This window comes from Corythoichthys intestinalis, chromosome 2, assembly GCF_030265065.1.
Source record: "Corythoichthys intestinalis isolate RoL2023-P3 chromosome 2, ASM3026506v1, whole genome shotgun sequence".
Taxonomy (NCBI): Eukaryota; Metazoa; Chordata; class Actinopteri; order Syngnathiformes; family Syngnathidae; genus Corythoichthys; species Corythoichthys intestinalis.
In genome coordinates, this window is record NC_080396.1 from 64014146 (window position 1) to 64038301 (window position 24156).

Sequence of the window (24156 nt, forward strand, 5' to 3'; positions counted from 1 at the left end):
CGTTGTGTTCACTCGCCATTTTCCGTAGATTTTTAGGTTGTTTTTTTTTCAGGGCACTTGATATTGGGTCATTTTTACCATTGAAATGAATGAAGACATTGAAAATAAATAGGTTTTTTTTTGGGGGGGGGGGGGGTCAAACTTTTTGGCAACAAAATTTACAGAATTTTCTGATTTGTAAATTATATGAATCCTCAAAATAATCATACTGTACATAGGCTGTTTTTACAAATTTGTGGAATACATTTCTTTTCATTCATTTATTCCCTAACCAAAATGTGAAATAGTCAGTGTGACACACACAAGACACATAAGTGTGTTACACATCAGCTCTGCTGCCAACAAGGTGAAAGTTCACTATGGTTCCCTCCAATGTGGACATGTTCTGATCCATGAAATCTCAGTCAGTCCCAGCTGTTTGGATCATGGTCACATCCCAAGTCCTTCCTGGGTGTCCCCTCTCCCCCTTTTGGTCTTAACCTCTGAGGGGCCGGGTTGGGACCTCCTCCAACACATCATCAATCACGGAACGCAACAAACTTCAGCTGGACTTTTCTTCTCTTTAAAAAGGACCGCTAAGAAACTTGCTCCTGGGGGATTGTGGAATGTTTTTTTTCTCCCCAACTTCCCAGATACTTCATGAAATTTGACATGTCAGTGGAGATTATTGCCTGAGTTCTGTCAGTCTTGATGATTTTGTGCGCCTTGGGACCATCGCAGTCTCAGTAAGCGCGGAGACTCTTTTGGGTTCTGATGAGAGAGTGGACGGACTTGGACATGAACTTCTGCTCAGCGGGAGGTTTTCTCCCCGCCTCGGACTCTTACTGCCCCATGGAGCAGCCACAGTTCTACGGTGAGTCTTTAAAAAATATCTTAAATGTGTTTTTGTTGACTTATTTTTTGTAAGTCAAGGTTTTCTTTCTTGTGTAAAGCCAATGCATGTGCGGGAAAGAAGGCAAATTGAAGTGCCGGTTGTCATTTCTTTTGAGGTGGGAAGCATAATTGAACGGTATAGCTGAGTTTGGTCTTTTTTTTTTTTTTTTTTTTAAATTATGATTTCTTTTGTGAATTAATGTTTTTAACCATTTCAGGAACATTTTTACTAGACACAGCTATTGAAAAGTTGGCACTTAAGGCCTTTAATCCTTTATAGGACAAGTGACTGTTTTTGGTAATTAAAAAAAAACTCAAATATTAGCAATTTTTATTGTTGAAATTTAAAACTAAATTAATGAAATTCAAATTATGAAAAATAGAAATATTGATTACGGCCCCAAGTAAAACTTTAAAGTTGATATTTTTTTCAAAGCATGTAACTCATTGTGTACCATTGAATGTGATAGACGTCCAACTCATTTATAACGGGAAGACTGGCTGTAAATGCTCATCTTTCAGTGCCATTGATGGCGCTAGAAGTCCAATCCATTTTGACTGGGAGTGGGAAATGAACGTTGCAGGTGTTTTGAGATATAAGACTATTGAACCTTTCCATCGTATTTTCATTTTTACAGGCTGAAGACCTGTCAAGTCACCCCTCAAGTAGTTGTTGTTGTTCTTGTGGAAACTAACTTTCAAGTCCTACTCCTGCGTTAGTCATCAACCGATTTTTAAAAAAAAAACATGGTCGCTTTGTAACATTGGCCAGTATCTATCGATCGTTGGAGCCCCGATTCTTGTTATTTTTTGCATTGGGCAAGGCTGATTAAATAATTGCGTACTTATATTTAGCTGTAGGTTACATCACACATTTTACTTAAGCCTATAATTTCATCATTTGTGCCATCCAAATTACAAGAAACAACAGAGTGAAATATTTCACCACACTATTTACTTTGTTTAAGTAGAATAGTGAATAAGAAATGCTACTTTTACTACACTACTTTGGGCTACAGTTGCGTCATTAAATTTTTCCTCTTTACGTATTAGATTCAACTTTACTTATGCTGACAGCGACTCTACTGGTTTCACCAATGAGATGTGGCAACAATAATCACCTGACTCCATTATTATCTGACATAACAATACAGTTACATGACCTCACACAAGCTTGCAGTCGGAAGTCGAGGCGTCTTTAAAGCACCGTAAAAAATAAAATATATGACATTAAGTGCTGCCGTCAACATTACCTCGGAAGCACGGATTTCAACCTCTCCCCGAGTTTTTATTAGCCACGATAGACCACTGAAAACCAGCGATATGATCGTTTTAATTTCATGGTAGGAAATACGTTTTCTCCACTAGAGGGAACTAATGGTCTTTGGACGGGTGATGTTTCATTTCTGTAGATTTATCTAGTCGTAATTTGATGATTCTTGTGTATTTTTTTGTATATTGCCATGTAATAGGTAATAGTACAGTATAACAATAACAGTTCATAGAGTTGACGTTATGCAAGAAAAAAAATGTCCTATGTTTTAAAAAAATATCAAACTTGGTAAGCTGTTACTCATAATGTTACTCGTTACCTGAGTATTATTTTCACTGAATATTTCTTAACTTGTACTTGAGTAAATTTTTTGGGAGAAATACTTTTACATAATATTATTTTGAAGTAACGCTATTCATACTTGAGTAAAATCTTTGACTACACACCTTTGGTCATGATTTTGACATAATGTATTAGTTAGACTTTCTAAATGGCTGCTATATGGGATGCACCTGTATTCTAACAGGTTTTAGCCATCGTGTGCGTCTTGTTGGGAAGACTGATTATTTACTTTTTGTGAAAACAAATCAGCATCCTAAACAATCATGAAGTGAATATCAATGTCTCAGTGGAATTCGCCTCACTAGAATTTGCGAACGTGTCTGAGACAGGATGCAGCTGAGGAGGTCCCAGTGACATTGACTACATTTTCCTGTCCGTCTATATCATTTAGTTTTCAGACTAACGGGCTTTGCAAGTGTTTTTTTTCCAGTGAGAAAACATTTGTGTCTCCTAAAGCATAGCTGGAACATCTCGCCTGGGACGTGACGAGAGATGTTGACTAGATTGCTGACATTTTGATAGCGTGAAACAATGGACAATTAACAATAAGCCACTTATATGCTAATAAGCCACTGTCACATTATAGTGTTTGAGCATTAACACTTTAAGAAAATAGAGGGAAAATGATCTCAAATAAGGATTTATTAGATTGTATTCATTTATTCTGGATTTCAAATTTATTGATGATATCAACGTTGGGTTTAAAGGATAAGTGATGCTCTACTTTCGTCCGACTTTCTGTTTCTTGCCAGATGTTTCTTGTCATTATCATACCATGCTTGTGTATGTGCATGTGTGTGCGGTGGGGGTCATATCATGTGACCAAGATGTTTATAAACCATTTGAAAACTGTCTAAACAACCCCCAGCATCCCTTCCATCCCACACGTTCAGGAGCCAACGACAATCTGCCCCCCGCCTTCATCACCCGAAACACCCCCCAGCACCTCCTCGTAGCCAGGATGACAAAGTGGGTGAAAAATGAGCAGAAATTGTTTAAGTTTTGAAAAGTAAAGCATTATAGTTACTTTCCTGGAAAATGTAACTTCTTTTTCTATTGGCTTTAATGACTTTAAAGTTATTCAATTATGAAAGTAACTACTTGAAGTTGCTTTACTATGAAGGAATAATAATATTAAAAGCGATTTTTAAAAATGTGTTTTTTTTCTTCTTTTTTTTTTTTTTTCTTTTTTTGTTCTGTCGTACAGTAAGAGAGACAACTCCCTCCTAACACTAAAGGATGAAATGCAGTGGAATGATAAAACTGGCAGAAATGTCGGCAGCCATTTTTCTTTTGATAAACTTGCATTTAAAACAAAAGGTGCTGAGCAATATGAAATAAATAAAATAATAATAACAACAATAATTAACTGAAAACATCGTCAATACACTACACTGCCACTTCCGTGAAGTTGGATTCCCATCAGACGCAAAATTATATAAAAATGATGTCATTTGTTTGTGCTCGTTTGTGCTGAAACAAAACTTTTGTTTGAGCTGCTATCGTTTTTGATATATTTACAATTCTTTTATAGGTCAATCTGAGGTCAATCAGCCCCCATTTTGATTGGTACAGTGGGGAGAACAAGTATTTGATACACTGCTAATGGGTTTTCCCATTGGCAGTGTATCAAATACTTGTTCTCCCCACTGTATATTATTTTCGAGTGATGACGTGATTCACAGCCTCGGACTGCAGGACTGCTTGAACTCTATCCACCATCTTTTGTTGAAATCTCTCGTCAATTTTTCTTTTCCGTCCACATCTAGGGAGGTTAGCCACAGTGCCATGGGTTTTACACTTATTGATGACACTGCGCACGGTAAACAATAGGAACATTCAAGTTTGGAGATGGACTTGTGGCCTTGAGATTGCCCATGCTTCCTCACAATTTTGCTTCTTGTTCTTTGGTCTTCTTTCTTTTCTCCATGCTCAATGTGGTACACACAAAGACACAGGACAGAGGTTGAGTCAGCTTTACTCCATTTGAACTGGCTGCAAGTGTGATTTAGTGATTGCCACCACCTGTTATGTGCTACAGGTAAGTAACAGGTGCTGTTAATTAAACAAATTAAAGAAGCATCACATGATTTTTAAAAGGGTGCCAATACTTTTTGGATTTTTTGGGGATAATTTTTGGAGTTTTGTGTAAAATGATAATGATTTAAATTTTTTCCCATTCTCTTTTGTGTTTTTTCATTGGAAGCAAAATAACTGAAGATCTTACTACTAAAGCATTTGTAATTGCATTCATTTTCTGGGAGAAATTGAGCATTATCTGACAGAATTGCAGGGGTGCCAATACTTTTGGCCAGCAGTGTATAAAAGAATTGATAATATCTCAAAAGCGATAGCAGCACAAACAAAAGTTTTTTTCAGCACAATCCTAGCCCAAACAAATGACATCAATTTTATATAAATTTGCGTCTAATGGGGGGCCAGGTTCAAGGAGGTTATACACCTTCATCGTCAGACTGTCTCTGATTGGCTTAGTCTAACATCTTGCCCTATGTTAGCCAATCAATAAGCTCTTCTGAGACATGCTGTGCTCATGTTAGACTCTGATGGACCGTTTACATGGTGACGCTCCGACACCAAGACACAATGATTGTGTTGCAGAATGGCCTCGCCTTTACATGGTGATGGCGAAAACGGAAGGCGAAGACGCAAACTTCTGATTCCGGCCTCCAAAGCGGAATAATTCAATTTCGAGGATTGCTACGCAACCATATGAATGAAACGCTCTCGTTCCGATGACGTCAGCACTCGCACACGTCCCTATGCGCGTGCACAGTTACTGCTGGTAAACATTCAAAACAGTGGCTTTAATTTACTGTTTTTATCATATTTTTAATTCAAATATATATAATTTTAAAAATGTATGCCTTACCCAAAAGAAAAAAACTTGGATTCCATTGCTTCGAGTGGGCGGGTATGTTGTCTTCCTGGTTGAGGAGGTTGTTGTCAAGGAAATGTATCATCAGTTGTTGCGTTGTAAAACTGCACTGCTCCTTAGGGCCTGGCATGAATACAACATCATTCTTATGCGAAACTGTGACATCAAATGGAGACGGAACCAAGACGGAACCATGTAAATGCAAACATACATTTTTTTCGTATTCTTGGAGCGTCACCATGTAACCGGACCCTGAAATTAGTGTAAGAGCACAACAACAGAGAACACCACAGATACAGAGGGCAGACTTTTCACTTAGATCACGTAACATACGTGACGCTCAACAATAAGCAGAGGGCCGTTATAGTATGAGAAAATGTAACGTGTCACATTCAAAGTTACAGCAAAAATTTGTTTGGTTATACGAAATATGCTCTACAATGCGCTCAATTTTTGTTCAGAATCAGCTTCTTTTTCATTGGTTACGACTCGGCTTACTTTTCATTCAATTCACGCTGCATCACAGTCCTTAAAACAGTGTGGACGCGGTGCATCTCCAGAGTTGAGTGCATTGTTCGAAAACTGCAAAACGAGACGAGTCATTGGCTAAGGCTGAGTTTGTCCTGCCCATTGGACGCTGTGTGTCTTTGGAGGTCTATGGGCAGTGGGCGGAACTTGGCTGGCCCGGACGCTCTGCTTCTCTGCATGATGATTGGATGATCTAAGGCCGAACCCTTTTTTTGATTGTCAATGAAATGAGCGAATCAGCGATCTTTTTGTTTAACATCCGTTGGAAGAATTTTTCAATTTTCATTTCGTTGTTATTAAGTTGAATCGAGCCTTCCCTAATCATCCTAGCGACACTTTCTTTGTTAAAAAAAAACTTCCCTTGTGTTATTGCTTTTACCACCTTTTGGCGCGATGTTTGGTTCTTTTGAGGTGTAAGGAGGCTGCCCCACCCACAACGTCGAATTGGATAAGGGATGTGCTGATGAACCTTAGGCTCGAGAAAATCAGATATATTATTCTCGGTTCTGAAAAGACAATTTATAGTATATGGGGACCTTTTCTTTCATTCTTTGACAACACCACTACACAAGTGCAGGAATGACATATGCAATGTTATATTCATAGGCGGATCTACTATTCAGGCGAAGTAGGCCTAACCATTAGGGGGCCCCCAACCAGCTGCCCTTGCCCCAACGAGCAAGGGCTTGGGCCACTGGAGCCAGCAGCACCCCCAACTATTCGTCATGTATAATTATGTCAGCATACCAAGCAAACAAATAACAAAACAAAAATGAAAGCCATTTAAATGCTGCATTTATATTATCTCCCCCCCCCACCCCCACACACACACGCACTATCAGTTGCTTAGCTGCGTCGTTTAGCTTCGCTTAGCTCCGTTAGGCATCGCTTAGCTGTTCGTTAGCTCCACTTATCTCTCCCGCGTTTTTCACACCACTAAGCCCGGTATTTTTACAGCTCACTTGGTACTTTGCACATCGGCTATCGTTTATTTCGAACACATTAGCCAACGTGCTTTCCATGAGAGCCAAAATGCAGTGAGGGAGGAGTTGAGAACAGGCCGCTAATGCCTCTTTTAACTTTCTTCTTCTTCACTCGGAACATAAAATACAAGACAGCACACCCTGTGGCGAAACAATGCAGTACAGTTCCAATCAGTCAGACAATAGCACTCAAGAGCTGGTTAACAGCATTTGCTAACGGGAAAAAAATTAAATCTATTAGTGACACCACAAGCAATGACGAACAATGTTTTTTTACAGAGTGTAAAGCTTTCGGTTAGCGGTTTAGCGAACGTACCTCTGGTGAACATTAAAAAAAAAAAAAAAAAAGCATGTCATGTTCGTTATATAAATAATGATTTCTAGAGTTAATCCCACATACTTCAGAATTAATATTATAATATGTTGAGTAAAAACTACAGAATAGAGATTCTACACTAAGAATAGCTTTCAAATGACACTCTTTATGACAAATATGATTGGCAATGAATAATTATTATAATTATTATACTACTATTATATATAGTAGTATACTAGTATAATGCTAGAATTTTTTTTTTTTTAAGAATTGTTTTGAATAATGTTGGAAAGGCAAAGTCAGTGTTCTGAATCTGTTTACTTTCCATTCTTTTGCACTAGTAAATGCTATCAGCATTTAACGTCATTGTTTATTTGTGATTATTGTTATTTACATGGTTATTTATACTTTAATAAAGCATTTAAGTGTTCCTACTGTTCCTAAGTATTTCCTCCACACCCTTCTCACCTTTTTAACCCCTGACCCATGAAGAGGGTCCCTGGATATGTTCGCCTTAGGCCCCAAAATTGCCAAGTCCACCACTGGTTATATTGTTATTGTTATATTCTTAATTTAGCTATGGGGGATGGGCAACAGTACGGTCGCTTTCCATGCTGGTCCTATTTGGTGGGATATTTGACTGTATTGTCTTCTATTTTGATTCTGTAATGTATTGGGAGGGATGGCACTGAAGAACTTTCTATGGCTCTTTGGACGTTTACGATTAGACTTAGACTTCATGGTTGGTTGTGTTGGATAACTTAGAGTGAAATGGGGTTTTTTTGTGGTTTTTTTGTTTTGTTTTTGTTTTTTTTTTTTAGTTTGGGGAGGGGGTTGTTCTGTATTTTTGTGAACCCAATAAAGACAAAAAAGCAAAAATTCAAACTTCCTTTCCTGGTGTTTTTTTTTTTCTTTTGTAGCTGATTGGTTTGTAGACTGATTTCTGTCACTCTAGTTTCTTTCCCTACCGAGCAGCGGGTGCCGCTGAGCCCCTCCACCATCACAGGTGGAAACACTTTGAATTTCCTCTCCTTGAAATATCATTATCCGCCACTGGTGCACATGTAGTACATTTCATTCTAGTTCCATGCCTTTTTTCAATCAGACATGTTGGCAGACCCTCTGGGCTACCCTCTGCCGGACCCGGACCTGCACCTGCTCCCTCACAGCCCACAGCAGTACAACCCAGCCAGTCTATCCTTTCCGGTATACGGCTCGCCGTCGTCCTCCACGTCCTCGTCCTCCTCGCAGCCCACACTGTATCATTTGGGCCCTGACTTCTTGGAGGGGCCCTACGATCCCACTCCGCTTGAGCCGCACTGTGGAGTCCCGCCTCAGGGCCTCCTTCCTACGGCACGAAGATCCATCGGTAGAATCCGAGCTCATGACGAACTGTGTGTAGTGTGCGGGGATAAAGCGTCAGGGTATCACTACAACGCGCTGACCTGCGAGGGATGCAAAGGTGACCTTGCGGTCCAGATATTCCAACGCTAATATTTTGAATTATTAAGTCTTTTGCTTTCTCATCCAAATGTTGCAGGTTTCTTCAGGCGCAGCGTAACCAAAAAGGCAGTTTACCACTGTAAAAGAGGCGGCGGCTGTGAGATGGACATGTATATGAGGAGAAAATGTCAGGATTGTCGACTCAGGAAATGTCGCGCGGTGGGAATGCTGGCTGAGTGTGAGTACAGAGTTGACCGTGTGCTAGGATTATTTCACTATTCCATAAAAGGCATTTTATGAGATAGTGCTACCAGCAACATCTTCATTAACCCTTTCATGCATGGTTTATGTTTTTTATTTTTGATTGCATTCATACAGTACACTCAAATTTAGGGCCGATTGTGGCACATGGGACAATATTTTGCGGCCCCTGTTTGATATCCAGTTGTAGTACTAGTGTTGCTCACATGTATTTTGTGATTGGCAAAAGAATTATATATGGTGGAAAACACAGACAAGGCTGAAAAAGCGGTTTCTGCTCTTGCACCCCTCTTTAAAATAAACTGCTGTATTTTAAGCCAAAAGAACTGTTGTGTTTGATAGAACAATATACAGTGGTATGAAAAATTTTCTCCCATTTCTGAATAAAATCACCATCAAATATGATCTGATCTTTGTCAAAATCACACAGATGAAAAAAACTGTGTCTGCTTTAACTTAAACCACCCAGACATTTATAGGTTTTCATATTCTAATGAGGATAGTATGCAAACAATGACAGAATGGGGGAAAATGAGTAAGTGAAGCATCACATTTAACATTTTATGGCCCCTGCTTTGGCAGCAATAACTTCAACCAGACTCTTCCCATAGCTGCAGATCAGTCTGCAACTTCGATCAGGACTAATCTTGGCCCATTCTTATCTAGAAAACTCCGGTAGTTCAGTCAGAGTCCTTGGATGTCTGGCGTGAATCGCTGTCTTTAGGTAATGCCACAACATCTCAGTGGGGTTCAAGTCTGGACTTTGACTTGGCCACTCCAGAACATTGGTTTCATCAGTCTACAAAATATTTTGCCAAAACTTTCGCAGAGTGTCCAAGTGCCTTTTTGCGAACATTAAACAAGCAACAATGTTTTTTTAGACATCAGTGGCTCCCTCCGTGGAGTCCTCCCATGAACACCATTCTTGACCATAGCTTTACATATACTGTAGTTTATGTGTGCACAGAGATAATGGACTGTGCCAGTGATTTCTGTAAGTCTTTAGGAGACACTCTAGGGTTCTTTTTTTACCTCTCTGAGAATTCTGCGCCGAACTCTTGGCGTCATCTTTGGTGGATGGCCACTCCTTGGGAAAGAAGCAACAGTGCCAAACGCTCACCATTTGTAGACAATTTCTCTGACTGTCGATTGATGACCATGCAGACTTCTACAGATGGTTTTGTATCCTTTCACAGCTTTATACAAATCAAAAATCCTTGATCGCAGGTCTTCAGACGGCTCTTTTGACTGAGCCATGATGCACCTCAGACAATGCTTCTCTTTCAGACAATTCTTAGCAGGTATGTGTTTTATAGTGGGCAGGGCATCTTTAAACCACTCACCAGTCATTGGGCACACACCTGACTTAAATTGTTTGGTAAAAATTGGTTTCAAGTGCTCTTTAAGTCTTCTTAGGCAGATGATCCACTTACTTATTTTTTACTTTCTGTCATTGTTTGCATGCTACCCTCATTGAAATATCAAAACCTTTAAATGTTTTGGGGGGGGGGGGGGTTGTTAAAGCAGACGCTGTTTTTACATCTGTGTGGTTTTGACAAAGATGGATCATATTTGATGGTGATTTTATGCAGAAATGTGAGAAATTACGAAAGGTTCAGATACTTTTTCATACCACTGTATCTATATGCTGCCATAGCAGTTTCATGGCGCATTAAGCCCCTAAACTATTTTTAATTTGTCCGTTGTACCCTGGAGAACCCCGTTTACAGACACCGCGGAACCGCTTTTGTTTCAGCCCAGCCATAAAAAGAGGGTAAGCAATTATATTTATCATTCGAAATGTCTATCATTTTTAGCTTAGAATCATTAATTGATGTCTAATATTTAGTTAAAGGAAAAGAAAAAAAAAAAAGCCTTTATAAAATTATTTAGTGGCATGTTTTAACAAAATACGTCACAATGAAAAAAATAGTGTCCGTAAATAGGTCACGGATATCTACCGCATAACGATCGCTTAATTGTATTTTTTTTGTTACTGTCTCATTTTCCCCGATATTTTAGATGATAAATAATCGATCCAAACAAAGAAAAATTGAACAAAAAAAAATTAAAAAGAAAAATATTTGAAAAAGAAAATCTTGACCACTCCTTGATGTCTGCGTTTTTTGCATTGCGACCCTTGTTATATTACTGTGTTTTACCCATAAAATCCCCAAAAGGTCCGGCTGTGACCATTCACAGCTGTGTCTTTACACTCCTTGAGACATGCTACACGGAGTTTTTGGATAGAATCAAGGTAAGTACGTGATAATATCTCGTTAAAATCATGGTGTCTTTAATCATGCTCTCTAATGCTCTCACCTTGAGTTAGCGTTTAGGGATTTAAAAAATTATTATTATTTTTTTAAATACCCTCCTGTTCAATTTTTTTCTTCCCCCAGAAAATAGAAATTTTAAGTTTTCCAATGATGTTTGACACATGCATGTAGGGCAACTTTGAAATTTGGGGTTCTCAAAAAAAAAAAAAAAAAAATATATATATATATATATATATATATATATATATATATATACAGTATATATATATATATATATATATATATATATATATATATATGTATACACAGGGGTGCACATAATATTTTTGCCCAGGCTCTCAGAGGAGGACCTGGAGGTGTGACTTGGTCCTCATTGAGCTTGAGAGCCGACCCGCCTGATGTGATAAATTTATGACAAGCTTTACTTAGAGCCAAATAACTTTAATTAATTATATTAACAATTAATGCTTGATTAACATCAACTGGCACAACAGAATTTTTCGTGCTTTTCAAAGTTTGGATGGCTGAAATTCTTTGACCCTACATAAAATGCACTGCTCTTATCGGCGACATTGGGATTCTCACGGCACATTTTGTACCGCATTTCCGTGCGAGCATCATTTGCTTCTAGCCACGGTACCTTCCTGTAGCCAGTTTCAGCAAAAGTCCTTTTTTTTCGGTAACTCCGGTGACGTCTCTGTCATCTGTCTGTCTTTTGACGGGGGTGGGGGAACACGGAAGTAATTATTCAGTGTGGCCTGCCTCTTCGACATTTGAGAAGTTATATTCTCGTGTCCGCCGCAAATACAGTGGTCCAGCCATCGGTACGCAAAAGCACATGGAAACCGTTGAGGCCCAGCGCGTTTGTCTACGTCCAGTATGCATGCGCGCATGCGGACCACTTATGTGCACCCATACCTTAAGTTAATGCATTAGCTAATGCATTAGTTAATGCATAACCAGACAGTAACTAATGGTTTGGTAAAATAAAAAATATATATAGGCCTATATAGGGGTTAGGGTTTGTTAACTTAGTATTTATAATTTCTTAGTGAAGGGACACATGTGCTACAATTTACAATAATGGTCCAAAAAGCATTCAGTAATGGTTAATAAGGGTCGGGGGGGGGGGGGGGGGGGGGGGGGGGGGGGGGCTTAAGCATTTATAACTTCTTAGTTAAGGGACACATTTGCTACATTTTACAATAAGGGTCCAAAAACCTTCAGTAATGGTTAATTAAGGTTAAGTAATACTAATGAGGTACGTTCACATGAAATACTACATACTTAAGGTTAGGTTAGCACCACCCAAGGACTCACAGAGCAATGTTTCTCATTTTAAAATAACATAATCACTTACTAGTACCAGTATACATTAATAACTATTTATTAATGCTCTAATGTATATGTGAATTAATGTTAAGTAATGTATTCTATATTATAACCAGGGGGTGCACATAAGTGGTCCGCATGCGCGCATGCGTACTGGACGTATACAAACGCGCTGGCCCTAACGGCTTCCATACGCTTTTGCGTACCGATGGCTGACCACTGTATTTGCGGCGGACACGAGATAATCACTTCTCAACATGTCGGAGGCAGGCCCCACTGAGTAATTATTTCCGTGTTACCCCCACCCCCGTCAAAGGACAGACAGACAACAGAGACGTCACCGGAGCTACCGAAAACAGGACTTTTGCTGAAAAGTGGCTGCAGGAGGTACCATGGCTAGAAGCAAATGATGCTCGCACGGATATGTGGTACAAAATTTGCCGTGAGAATCCCAATGTCGCTGATAAGAGCAGCGCATTTTATGTAGGGTCAAAGAATTTCAGCCATCCAAACTCTGAAAAGCACGAAAAAAAACCCAGCATGTGGCAATTAAGCAAACTATCGATGTCAGGCAGCACCCCACTCGCCCCTATGGACAAGTGGCGGAATAAAGTTAATGAAGAGCAGCGCCATGCACCTGACAAACGTGTTTTTGCTCGCATTTCACAAGCTAAACATGCACGTTCAATGAGTTCTTATGAGGAGGAGGACATCCCACTTTTTACAAAGGCTTGGAGTTTAATGTGGGAGCCGCATAATGCCCTTTATTTTGAATTAGTACCGCCTTTTATGTTTATTTCTTTACATTTCACTTCAAAGTAATGGCAATTTTGTTGTGCCAGTTGATGTTAATCAGGCATTAATTGTTAATATAATTAATTAAAGGTATTTGGCTCTAACTAAAGCTTGTCATAATTTTTATCGCATCAGGCGGGTCGGCTCTCAAGCCTCAGTGAGGACCAAGTCACATCTCCAGGTCCTCCTCTGAGAACCTGGGCAAAAAAAATATGTGCACCCCTGAATATATATATATATATATATATATATATATATATATATATATATATATATATATATATATATATATATATATATATATATATATAATATATATATATATATATATATACTGTATATATATTAGGATTGTCAAATGATTCAAATTTATAATTGAGTCAATTACAGCATAAAAATTAATTAATCGTAATTAATCGCAATTCAAACCATCTCTAAAATATGCCATATTTTTTCTGTAAATTATTGTTGGAATGGAAAGATAAGACACAAGACGGACATATACATTCAACATACTGTACATAACTACTGTATTTGTTTATTATAACAATAAATCCACAAGACGGCTTTACATTATTAACATTCTTTCTGTTAAAGGGATCCATGGTTAGAAAGACTTGTAGTTCTTAAAAGGTAGATATGAGTACAAGTTATAGTAATTTTATATTAAAACCCCTTCTTAATGTTTTCGTTTTAATAAAATTTGTAAAATTTTCAATCAAAAAATAAACTAATAGCTCCCCTTTGTTGATGTAGCTGAGCGGGACGTCACATGGGCTCCCTGCCAATCTTTCATAGTGTCTTTAACTACGTAAGGTAGTGACTGAAATACACCACAAGCTGTCAGCGGCGAGTTTTAAATTAATTAGAGATCTTGCCAAGGCAAAGTCTGAGTAAGTTTTATGTGTATTTTGCATAGCCAGTTCTCTTTCCATTTAGCGCTTTTCTTTTGTGAACATTATTTTTTTGAGGGATAGGAATATGGTTTTTGTTGTGCTTTCACTAAATGATACTGTAGCGACTTAACTGTTCCGCCCAAATCTATGATGGAAAGTTGAGCAACCATGACTGTCAGAGGTGGCTGCAAATGGTATATGTTCTGCGTTGTCTTCAATAAAGCATGTTGAGTAAAAGACCATCTCCCGTTATTCTTCTCCACGTCGCTCGCCACAATAGTTTTGTTTGTTGTGACACAGTTGCCAAAGTTTATGCCAATAAAAGGCGTGGGCCAATGAACGACTGTGTCTACTCGCATTTCTCTGCCTTTTAGTTCTCAATATGCAAAAATGGGGTCATTGTAATCTGTTTGAGGCAATGCATGAGTTGGTCGTTCCGTGCATGCGTTAGATGCGTCAAATATTTTAATGTGATTAATCAAAAAAATTAATTACCGCCCGTTAATGTGATAAATTGACAGCACAAAATTAATTGAAGGATCCATTCTGTTAAAAAACTATTTGGATGAATCCCCAAAATAATGGTGATTCAACTTGGAAATATGAAAAAAGGGAAGAAAAAATACTTGGCTTTACTTGACCAACCTGTGCGAATCTTCAGAAAAGTATGACATCGATTGACCAAACTTTCCCACAACAACAGGAAACCTGTGATGATGAGTTGTTGACTTCTTCCTCTCCATAGGCCCTCCTGACGGAGGTTCAGTGTCAGTCCAAACGACTGAGGAAAGGAGGAAGAGGAAGCCGACAGGGAGAAGAGCAGAGTGTAGACAGCAAGCAAGTCAGTTCCACCAGCAGACGTCGTGAACAACCTGTATGATTCCAGCCTACTTCCAGTGCTTTAAAACTTTAATACAGAAAATATGTTTGCCACTTAAGTACTGTACTACAAATGTCAGGCACTTTAAAACAGGGGTGTCCAAATGTTTTTCTCTGAGGACCACTTTCAAAAAAGTCAAAGGAGCAAGGGCCAAAATTTAAATTCCATCCACTTTCATTTGTTAAACAGTGGATCGGATTTGGGTAAAAAAGATCAGGTTTTAAAAATGTCAACATTTTTAAGTATTAACTGCCACACTTTCGAGTCATGCTGAGGGCAGCGCTCTGTATCAAATACTTCATTTTTTTACGGTGCTTTAAGGACACTACATGATAGAACAGGCTGGCGTGAAGATAGAGCCACAACTTTGCGTCTGATTAGTATAATGGAGTCACGTGATTATTGTTGCGACGTTTCATTGGTGAAATCTTTAGAGCTACTTGCTACTACCACAGCTGCTACAGCTACTTAGCATCGCTGGCAAAAAAATTAAATAAATGTAATATGTAGAATAAAGAGAACGAATGTAACGACTCTTGTGTAGCCCAAAGTAGTGGAATGAGAGAAGTGTTTTTAATTTACAAATTTACTCCAGTAAAAGTAAAAAGTATAGCCTGGTAAAACTACTCTTAGAAGTACATTTTTCTCAAAAAGTTACTCAAGTAACTCAACGGAGTACATGTAACACATTACTACCCACCTCTGCACATGTTTCAGAATCCAATCTCTATCTCATGTTTTACAATCCAGTGGGTATTTACTTTAACCATTCCAGCCATTTGTCAAAGAGGAACATTTATTGGGGTTGTCTGTGACTTCCGCTAATTTTGATTATCGAAGGCTTGGGGAGAAGAAGCGGGGCAAATGTTACACCTTTGTGATCTTCAAAGGATTGAGATAACTGGGGTTACTTTTATGAAGCCAAATGCTATATGTTAAAACTAACCAGAATGTGAATGCATGAGTGCTTTGAATTATAATATATAACAGGCTAAACAATGCATACAAGTGAACATATAAATGTGTGTACATAACAGAAGCAGGCCACAATTGGCCTGTGCGTATTTGTTTGGACACTACTGTTTTTAAACGTGTCCACAAGTTATATTTTACAAGGTGACTTTGACTTCTACCAGTGATGAGTTGGTAGTCATTTAAATTAACGTACAGTGTATCACAAAAGTTATTACACCCCTCGCATTTCTGCAGATATTTAAGTATATCTTTTCATGGGACAACACTGAGAAAATTACACTTTGACCCAATGAAAAGTAGTCTGTGTGTAGCTTATATAATAGAGTTCATTTATTTTCCTCTCAAAGTAACTCAAAACATAGCTATTAATATCTAAACCCCTGGCAACAAAAGTGAGTACACCGCATGGGAACTACGTACATCCCTAAATGTCCAAATTGAGTACTGCTTGTCATTTTCCCTCCAAAATGTCATGTGACTCGTTACAAGAGTGCTGTCAGCATTGCTGCAGAGATTGAAGAGGTGGGGGATCAGCCTGTTAGTGCTCAGACCATACGCCGTACTCTACATCAAACTGGTGTGCATGGCTGTCACCCCAGGAGGAAGCCTCTTCTGAAGAAGGTACACAAGAAAGCCCGCAAACAGTTTGCTGAAGACATGTCAACAAAGCACATGGATTACTGGACCATGTCCTATGGTCTGATGAGATGAAGATTAATTTGTTTGGTTCCGATGGTCTCAAGCATGTGTGGCAGCGACCAGGTGAGGAGTACAAAGATTTGTCAGTCATGCCTACAGTCAAGCACGGTAGTGGGAATGACCCCCCACGTCTTAAATCTCTGCAGCAATGCTGAAAGCACTCCTGTAATGAGTCAAATGACATTTTGGAGGGAAAGTGATAAGCAGTACTCAATTTGGACATTTAGGCATGTACGTAGTTCCCATGCGGTGTACTCACTTTTGTTGCCAGGGGTTTAGATATCAATGGCTATATTTTGAGTTATTTTGAGGGGAAAATAAATTAACTCTATTATATAAGCTGCACACAGACTACTTCTCATTGTGTCAAAGTGTCATTTTGTCAGTGCTGTCCCATGAAAAGATATACTTAAATATCTGCAGAAATGCGAGGGGTGTACTCACTTTTGTGATACACTGTATTTCTTTCGGGCACTCTATTTAAGACTGCTGAGGATTTAATTCTAGGGAGGAATCAACTAGTTAATGATTGTGTGCCGCAGAAGGTCGTTGCATGCAGTTTAAACCGGGAACAGAAGCACACCGTCGACAAGATGGTGGAGGCTCATCGAGTGTGTCGAGTTCAGTACAACGACCACTGCAGGGTGATTGGCCGTCAAAAGTACCATTTATGTGTGAGTGCGCTTTATTAACCGTGTATTGGTGCTCAGGCGTTTGATTGGATGCATGCAGAGGAAGGGGAGGGACTTCCGGAGGCTACATCATCTCACCTGCATAGGGTGCTGCAGTTTGCCAGGACCGTGCCCGGTAAGACGTCCACCACAGATTGATTGAAAACAACATTTTTACTAGTGGACGCTCATGTTGTTGTTGGTAGTGTGTACACGATATCATTTATGATCTATTCTTCCGGTATTTGCTGGGGTGGAAGTGGATAGAATTTGTTGCTGGAACTCCTTGACATAAATGTCACCACGGAGCCAGAATTGGATTTAAAAAAGTTTTTTTTTTTTTTTTTTTTTTTAAATATTTTTCGGGGGGCAATCATCCTAAAACCACAGAAATGCAAAGAAAACTGCTTCTGGCAGTTATACCAATAAAACACAACATGTTTTACACATGCATGAGAAACTGATTTTCATTCAAAATTTTATTATTTTCAATGATGTGCCAAATAACAGTTAACAAAAACACCATGCAGTAACACCAACACCCATCTCCTAAATGCCTAAAATGCAAAACCTCAATTTTAAATACCTAAGAACACAGGATGTACAGTACAATAAAATTGAAGAATATTGTAAACATTGACTTATATTGTTAAAAAAAAGTAACATACATTAACAAAAATAAGTACAAATGACTTACATTATGCAGAGTAAAATGGAACATATTTTGAAGATAATGCAAGCATTGACTTTTTTATATTATAAGGAAATAAATAAGTAGCCTAACATTGGTAAATGAACAAAAATAAGTCCTAAGTGCACCTTAACTATATTAGCAACTGTATCACATTTGAGACAAGCATTTCTGGACCTCATTGCAGTAACAAAAATGGTTTAAAACCTTATTGTGTTCAACCTTACTTTAGTTATACAGTGTTATGAAAAAGTATCTGAACCTTTTGGAATTTCTCACATTTCTGCATAAAATCACCATCCAATGTGAGCTGATCTTTGTCAAAATCACACAGATGAAAAAACAGTGTCTGCTTTAACTATAACCACCCAAACATTTATAGGTTTTCACATTTTAACGAGGATAGTATGCAAACAATGACAGAAAGGGGAATAATAGGTAAATGAACAATCAAATTCAATATCTTGTATATACCCTTTGGCAGCAATAACTTCAACCAGACGCTTCCTGTAGCTGCAGATCAGTCTGGCACATCGATTAGGACTAATCTTGGCCCATTCTTCTCTACAAAACTGCTGTAGTTCAGTCAGATTCCTGGAATGTTTGGCATGAATTGCTGTCTTTAGGTCATGCCACAGCAGCTTAATGGGGTTCAAGTTTGGACTTTGACTTCGCCACTCCAGATTGTGTATTTTGTTCTTCTGAAACAATTCTGAAGTTGATTTACTGCTGTGTTGTGGATCATTGTCTTGCTGCAGCATCCATCCTCTTTTTAGCTTCAACTGTCTGCAAGGTGGCCTCAGGTTTTCCTGCAAAACATTCTGATAAACTTTTGAATTTATTCTTCCATTAATGATTGCAACTTGTCCAGGCCCTGAGGTAGAAAAACAGCCCCAAATCATGATGCTCCCTCCACCATGTTTCACAGTGGAGATGAGGTGTTGATGTCAGTGAGCTGTTCCATTTTTCCTCCACACATGACCTTGTGTGTTACTCCCAAGCAATTCAACTATGGTTTCATCAGTCCACTAAATATTTTGCCAAAACTGTGGAGTGTCCAAGTGCCTTTTTGCGAACATTAAACGAGCAACAATGTTTTTTTAGACAGCAGTGCCTTCCTCTGTGGAGTCCTCACATGAACACCATTCTTAGCCATGGATTTGCATACAGTTGATGTGTGCACGGAGATATTGAACTGTGCCGGTGATTTCTGTAAGTCACAGACACTCGAGGTTTCTTTTTTTCTTACCTATTTGAGTATTCTGCGCTGAACTCTTGGCGTCATCTTTGGGGGACGGCCACTCCTTGGGAGAGAAGCAACAGTGCCAAATTCTCTCCATCTGTAGACAACTTCTCTGACTGTCTGTGTCTGTCTGTGTGATTGATGAACAGCCAGACTTAAAGAGATGGTTTTCATCATTTCACAACTTTATACAAATCAACAATCCTTGATTGCAGGTCTTCAGACAGCTCTTTTGACTCAGCCATGATGCACATCAGACAATGCTTCTCATCAAGACAATTCTTACCAGTTGTGTGTTATATACAGTAGTGGGGAGGGCAGCTTTAAACCACTCATCAGTGATTGGGCACACAAGGTTCAGATACTTTTTCATACCACTGTATCTGTTTAACACAAGAACTGCATGTAATGTTTAATGTATCATTTATGATACAAATTAAAGAACATACCTACAAATTGATTTTAAAAAATTGTCAAAAAGCAATGTTATTATATTATGTTTAAGCACCACATTTAAAACCAAATTTAAAAAAAATCTGAATTTCCTGTACATTATTTCTGGGGTCCAGCATTATAACATGTAAGATGTTCTGAACCTAAAATAAGCCTCTTCAATTCTTTCCTTTCTCTTAAAGATCTGATCATCCCTTTTTGCTCGCATTAATTCAACAAGGTTGTTTTTTTCTTCTTTTTTTTTTGTCCCAGAAACATGTGCGTTTAAAACAGAGCTAACTATTCATGCTAATCACATGTCAGTATGTCATCCAACTGAATGGACAACCGGAGTCCATGCAGGGTGGTTTGCTGCTGTGCATGCGCACATCGATGTGAGTCGACTGTCTCGTTGGACTCAGATAAGAGAACTCCTTGGAACTCCGTGGAATAAATAAATAATAAATATATGTGAAAACGGATGAAGCTACACAAGCACTTTATAAAGGCTGATTTATGCTACTGCGTCGCGGTGACGGCGGACCGATGCCATTAATGCAGACCTGATTTACATTTGTTGTTCAATAATGATTAGCTGCAGCTGCAAATAAACACGTTCCCTCTCCGTTGTCATTGCCGTCTATGACCCAAGGAAAACTAAAGAAATTCAACAACAGTCCCCAAAAACCATACAAAGACAAACCCACACTGCTCTAGTGGCCGCCGCTCCACCGTCAACAGAACGCAGAAGCATAAATCAGGCCTTAGTGTATGTAAGTCTGACATTAGTACATTGTTTTCTTTTTGGAGATACGTGTGTGGCAGGCTGGCAGTTTAAAAAAAAAACAAAAAAAACATGGGGGTTTAACAATTGCCGTCATATTTTGGGATCAAAGCACCGTTCCGCTCCTGAATTTTATACCGGAACGGTGTTCCGGACCGTCCCAGCCCACTTCTACCCCTGAGTTTTCGTAGATCAGGGGTGGGCAAATCTAAAGGGCCGTAGTGGGTCCTGGTCTTTGTTCCAACTTATCCAGCACAGACAGTTTAACCAATGATGCGTCTCCTGAAACAAGAAGCACCAGATTGCGATCAACTGATTATGCTTGCAAGACACCAGATTGGTGGAAAGGTTTCTGCTTGATCAGTTGGAACGGAACCTGCAGCCCTTTGTGAAATATTTTGCCCACCCATGTCGTAGATTGATCACAATGAAATTTTGTAGGGGATGTACTGTATATGTATCAATATTTTGGAAGAATGGCTAATTAATTAATTAATCAGGCTGAGATGGTAGTGGGCATGCACACTTTTCGCTGCAGCCTTCAGCCTGTAGTAGCGCACTAGCAGTGGCGCCTCCAGAAATTTTTCATAGGGGTGGCCAGATGGGGCCACTTAAAATCCTGGGGTGGCCAAAACTAAAAGCCATAATTTCAGGTTTTCATTATATTATTGCAGTAAAAGGGTCAGGGCAAAACTATCAGAAAGACTTAAGGACACGGCTACTGATATACTTTGGTTTATTGTGTAATATTTTATGTTACTAATGATTTAATGTGCATAGTCCATAACTCTCCAGTCAGCATTTTGAGTTCCACTACAATTCTGTTTTATTGTGTTATGTATATATTAGGCATAAAGTGTACATTTAACTAGGGCTGTCAAGCGATTAAAATTTTTAATCGAGTTAATCACAGCTTAAAAATGAATTAATCGTAATTAATCACAATTTAAACCATCTCTAAAATATGCCACATTTATAATAAATTATTGTTGGAATGGAAAGCTAAGACAAGATGGATATATACGTTCAACATACTGTACATATGTACTGTATTTGTTTATTATAACAATAAATCCACATGATGGCATTAACATTATTAACATTCTTTCTGTTAAAGGGACCCACGGATAGAAAGACTTGTAATTCTTAAAGGATACATGTGAGTTTGTATATTGTGACTAAATATTGCCATCTAGTGTATTTGTTGAGCTTTCAGTAATTGATACTGGAGCGACTTAACTGTTCTGCCCAAATGCATGATGGTGTGGTGCAACCATGACTGTGTGGTGGCTGCAAATGCTATACCTTCTCTGCGTTGCGTACACTACAGGGTGTTAAGAAAAAGATCAACTCCTGTCATTCTTTCCCACGTTGCTTCCCACAATATTTATAAAAGCTTTTGCCAATTAAAAGCACGGCCCCAATGAATGCTTGTATCTACTCCACTTTGCCTCTTATCTCTGTCTAGAAATAAAACGGCGCCATTGTAGGCTGTTTGCGTCAATGCGTGAATGAGTCGTACTGCAAATGCATTAATTGCGATAAATATTTTCACGTGATTAATTAAAAAAAAAAAAAAATTACCGCCCGTTAACGCGATAAATTTGACAGCCCTACATTTAACAAAACAAAATAAATGCATTCATTTGGGATGAAATGCATAACTGATGCTACAACAATCTAACGATATACTGGCAAGCGGGGTGGCCAGTGGGGTGGCCAACCAATTCATAGGGGTGGCCGTGGCCACCCCAGGGCACCCCCTGGTGGCGCCACTGCGCACTAGTGATTGTTAAATGTATGATATTGCCAAGCAGTAACAGATACTAAATATTAAAGGGGCAAGCACTCCCCTCCCTGTGGACCTCCGGTAATGACATTGAAATATTCAAATGTTACATTGCTACGATGTGCGTACTCTCTATGAGATAAGATTTAAAACACGCCATTACAAGCCTGCAATACTGATACACATTTTTTGAGGCAATCTAACACTAATTTATAAACAACAGTATTTATGGCAGTGCTGAGGTCAAGTGGCATCAGCATTGATAAAGTACCAGAATCATTAGCTACTTTAATATTATTAGCCACTGTTGCGAGAGCTGTCTTAGTAAAGTCATCTTTCCTCAATCATGTGATCATTAAGCGGTTTTGCTAAAATTTTTCGAGGATTTTAAAACATTTTTTAAGATAATTAGGTAAATAGATTTGACACTGGCGTATAATGGCTAAAACACCTAAGGCCACGTTTGGGTAAATTGTGTTGGATTGTCTAACAGCCGTGTTAAAAGCTGCAGGTACAGTGCCAGAGGACAGGGATTCATTTATGATATTTAAAATGGGGAGACCTAAGATTGAAAACAACTATTTAATGAGTTAAAAAAAAATCCCCACACAGGTTTTGATTTGTTGGACCTGTCAGACCAGCGCTGCCTCCTCTCAGCATCTTCTCTGGACCTTATGTTTCTGCTGTCCGCCCAAAACTTCGCCAGTAACCCGACTGCAAGGCCCACTGCAGGTGTGAACACAAGTACAGATGAGCTCATGCCTAACACAATAGTGTCTTTTAATCTTGGTCATTCTGATTTTACCTGGAGTGGTGCATCTATCACACATGTTCAATTTTCTCCTCATCAGTGCTGCAGCTTTTCAGCACATCAACACACGACTGTCTGAGATTCTTTGGCTCAAAGGACAATATCCAAAGTAAGTACCATGCAAAATAGATATCCTTAACTATTGTGAAGTTAAAGAAATATGTGTGTTTGAACAGGACGCGGTGAAGACCTCTTGAGCCCTGTGCTCAACTTCTTTCACAGCATGGTGGCGCTGCAGGTGACGGAGGCAGAGTATGTCCTGCTTGGTGCCACCGCTCTTCTCTGCTCAGGTCAGGATTAGAAGATAAGAGAAGAATGACTTTCATTTCAATTTGGGATTAGAATACAGGTAGTCCCGGGTTACGAACGGGTTACGATCCTAAAACGGCGAGATAACTCGAATTTCCGTGTATGTCGGAATTAACCCTTTAGGTACCCCTAAATTTCAACTATCCGAAAACATGTATTATATGCCATTATGCTGTCCTCGCCAAGACATTGGAGTTTGGTCCTAGCTAGACAGTGAGCTAAACTGTAGTCTTTCCCCTCTCTCACTTTCACTCGGCTGTGCAGTTTCTTTGTGGGAGCAAATTCGCTTTTCCTCGTATGTGCGCGAGCGCTCTTCTTCGTGTGCGCAAATACGTCCTTCTTCGTGTGTATATGCACTCTTACTCGCGTATGGTAGTACTCCCTGCTCTACGCTTCCGGCAAGAAGGATCTGACTGCAGCCCAGAGCCAAGCAACAGCCACTTCAAACCATGCCTGCTGTTGGTCCGGTTGCGCGAAGAATTTGTTTACTATGTGAAGTTCAATGGGTTTTTGTGTCAATAGCCCCTAGTCCAATTCTTTACCCTAAACTTAACTAAACGCAGAGGTATTGTAGACACAGAAGCATGCCTAAACATAACTAGATTGTAACCTTTGCTGTTTGGAAGTCATTTAATTTTGTGAATCAACAAGTTTT

The 24156-nt window shown here is 39.0% G+C and overlaps 1 protein-coding gene across 2 annotated transcripts in view; it reads left to right on the forward strand.

Annotated features, from left to right (window-relative positions):
- Positions 1-373: 373 nt before the first annotated feature.
- The window catches only part of nr1h5 (nuclear receptor subfamily 1, group H, member 5), a 28905-nt gene continuing 5122 nt past the window's right edge, over positions 374-24156 (forward strand). Inside the window, exons 1-9 of one of the 2 annotated variants that reach the window (XM_057830306.1) lie at positions 374-853; positions 8317-8673; positions 8752-8893; positions 14965-15091; positions 17317-17415; positions 17482-17578; positions 22994-23113; positions 23233-23301; positions 23369-23482. In XM_057830306.1, coding sequence (XP_057686289.1) covers positions 754-853; positions 8317-8673; positions 8752-8893; positions 14965-15091; positions 17317-17415; positions 17482-17578; positions 22994-23113; positions 23233-23301; positions 23369-23482 — 1225 coding nt within the window. In that variant the 5' untranslated portion in view covers positions 374-753. Of the gene's footprint in view, positions 854-8316; positions 8674-8751; positions 8894-14964; positions 15092-17313; positions 17416-17481; positions 17579-22993; positions 23114-23232; positions 23302-23368; positions 23483-24156 lie in introns of both variants that reach the window. The other variant, XM_057830305.1, reaches the window with a different exon arrangement.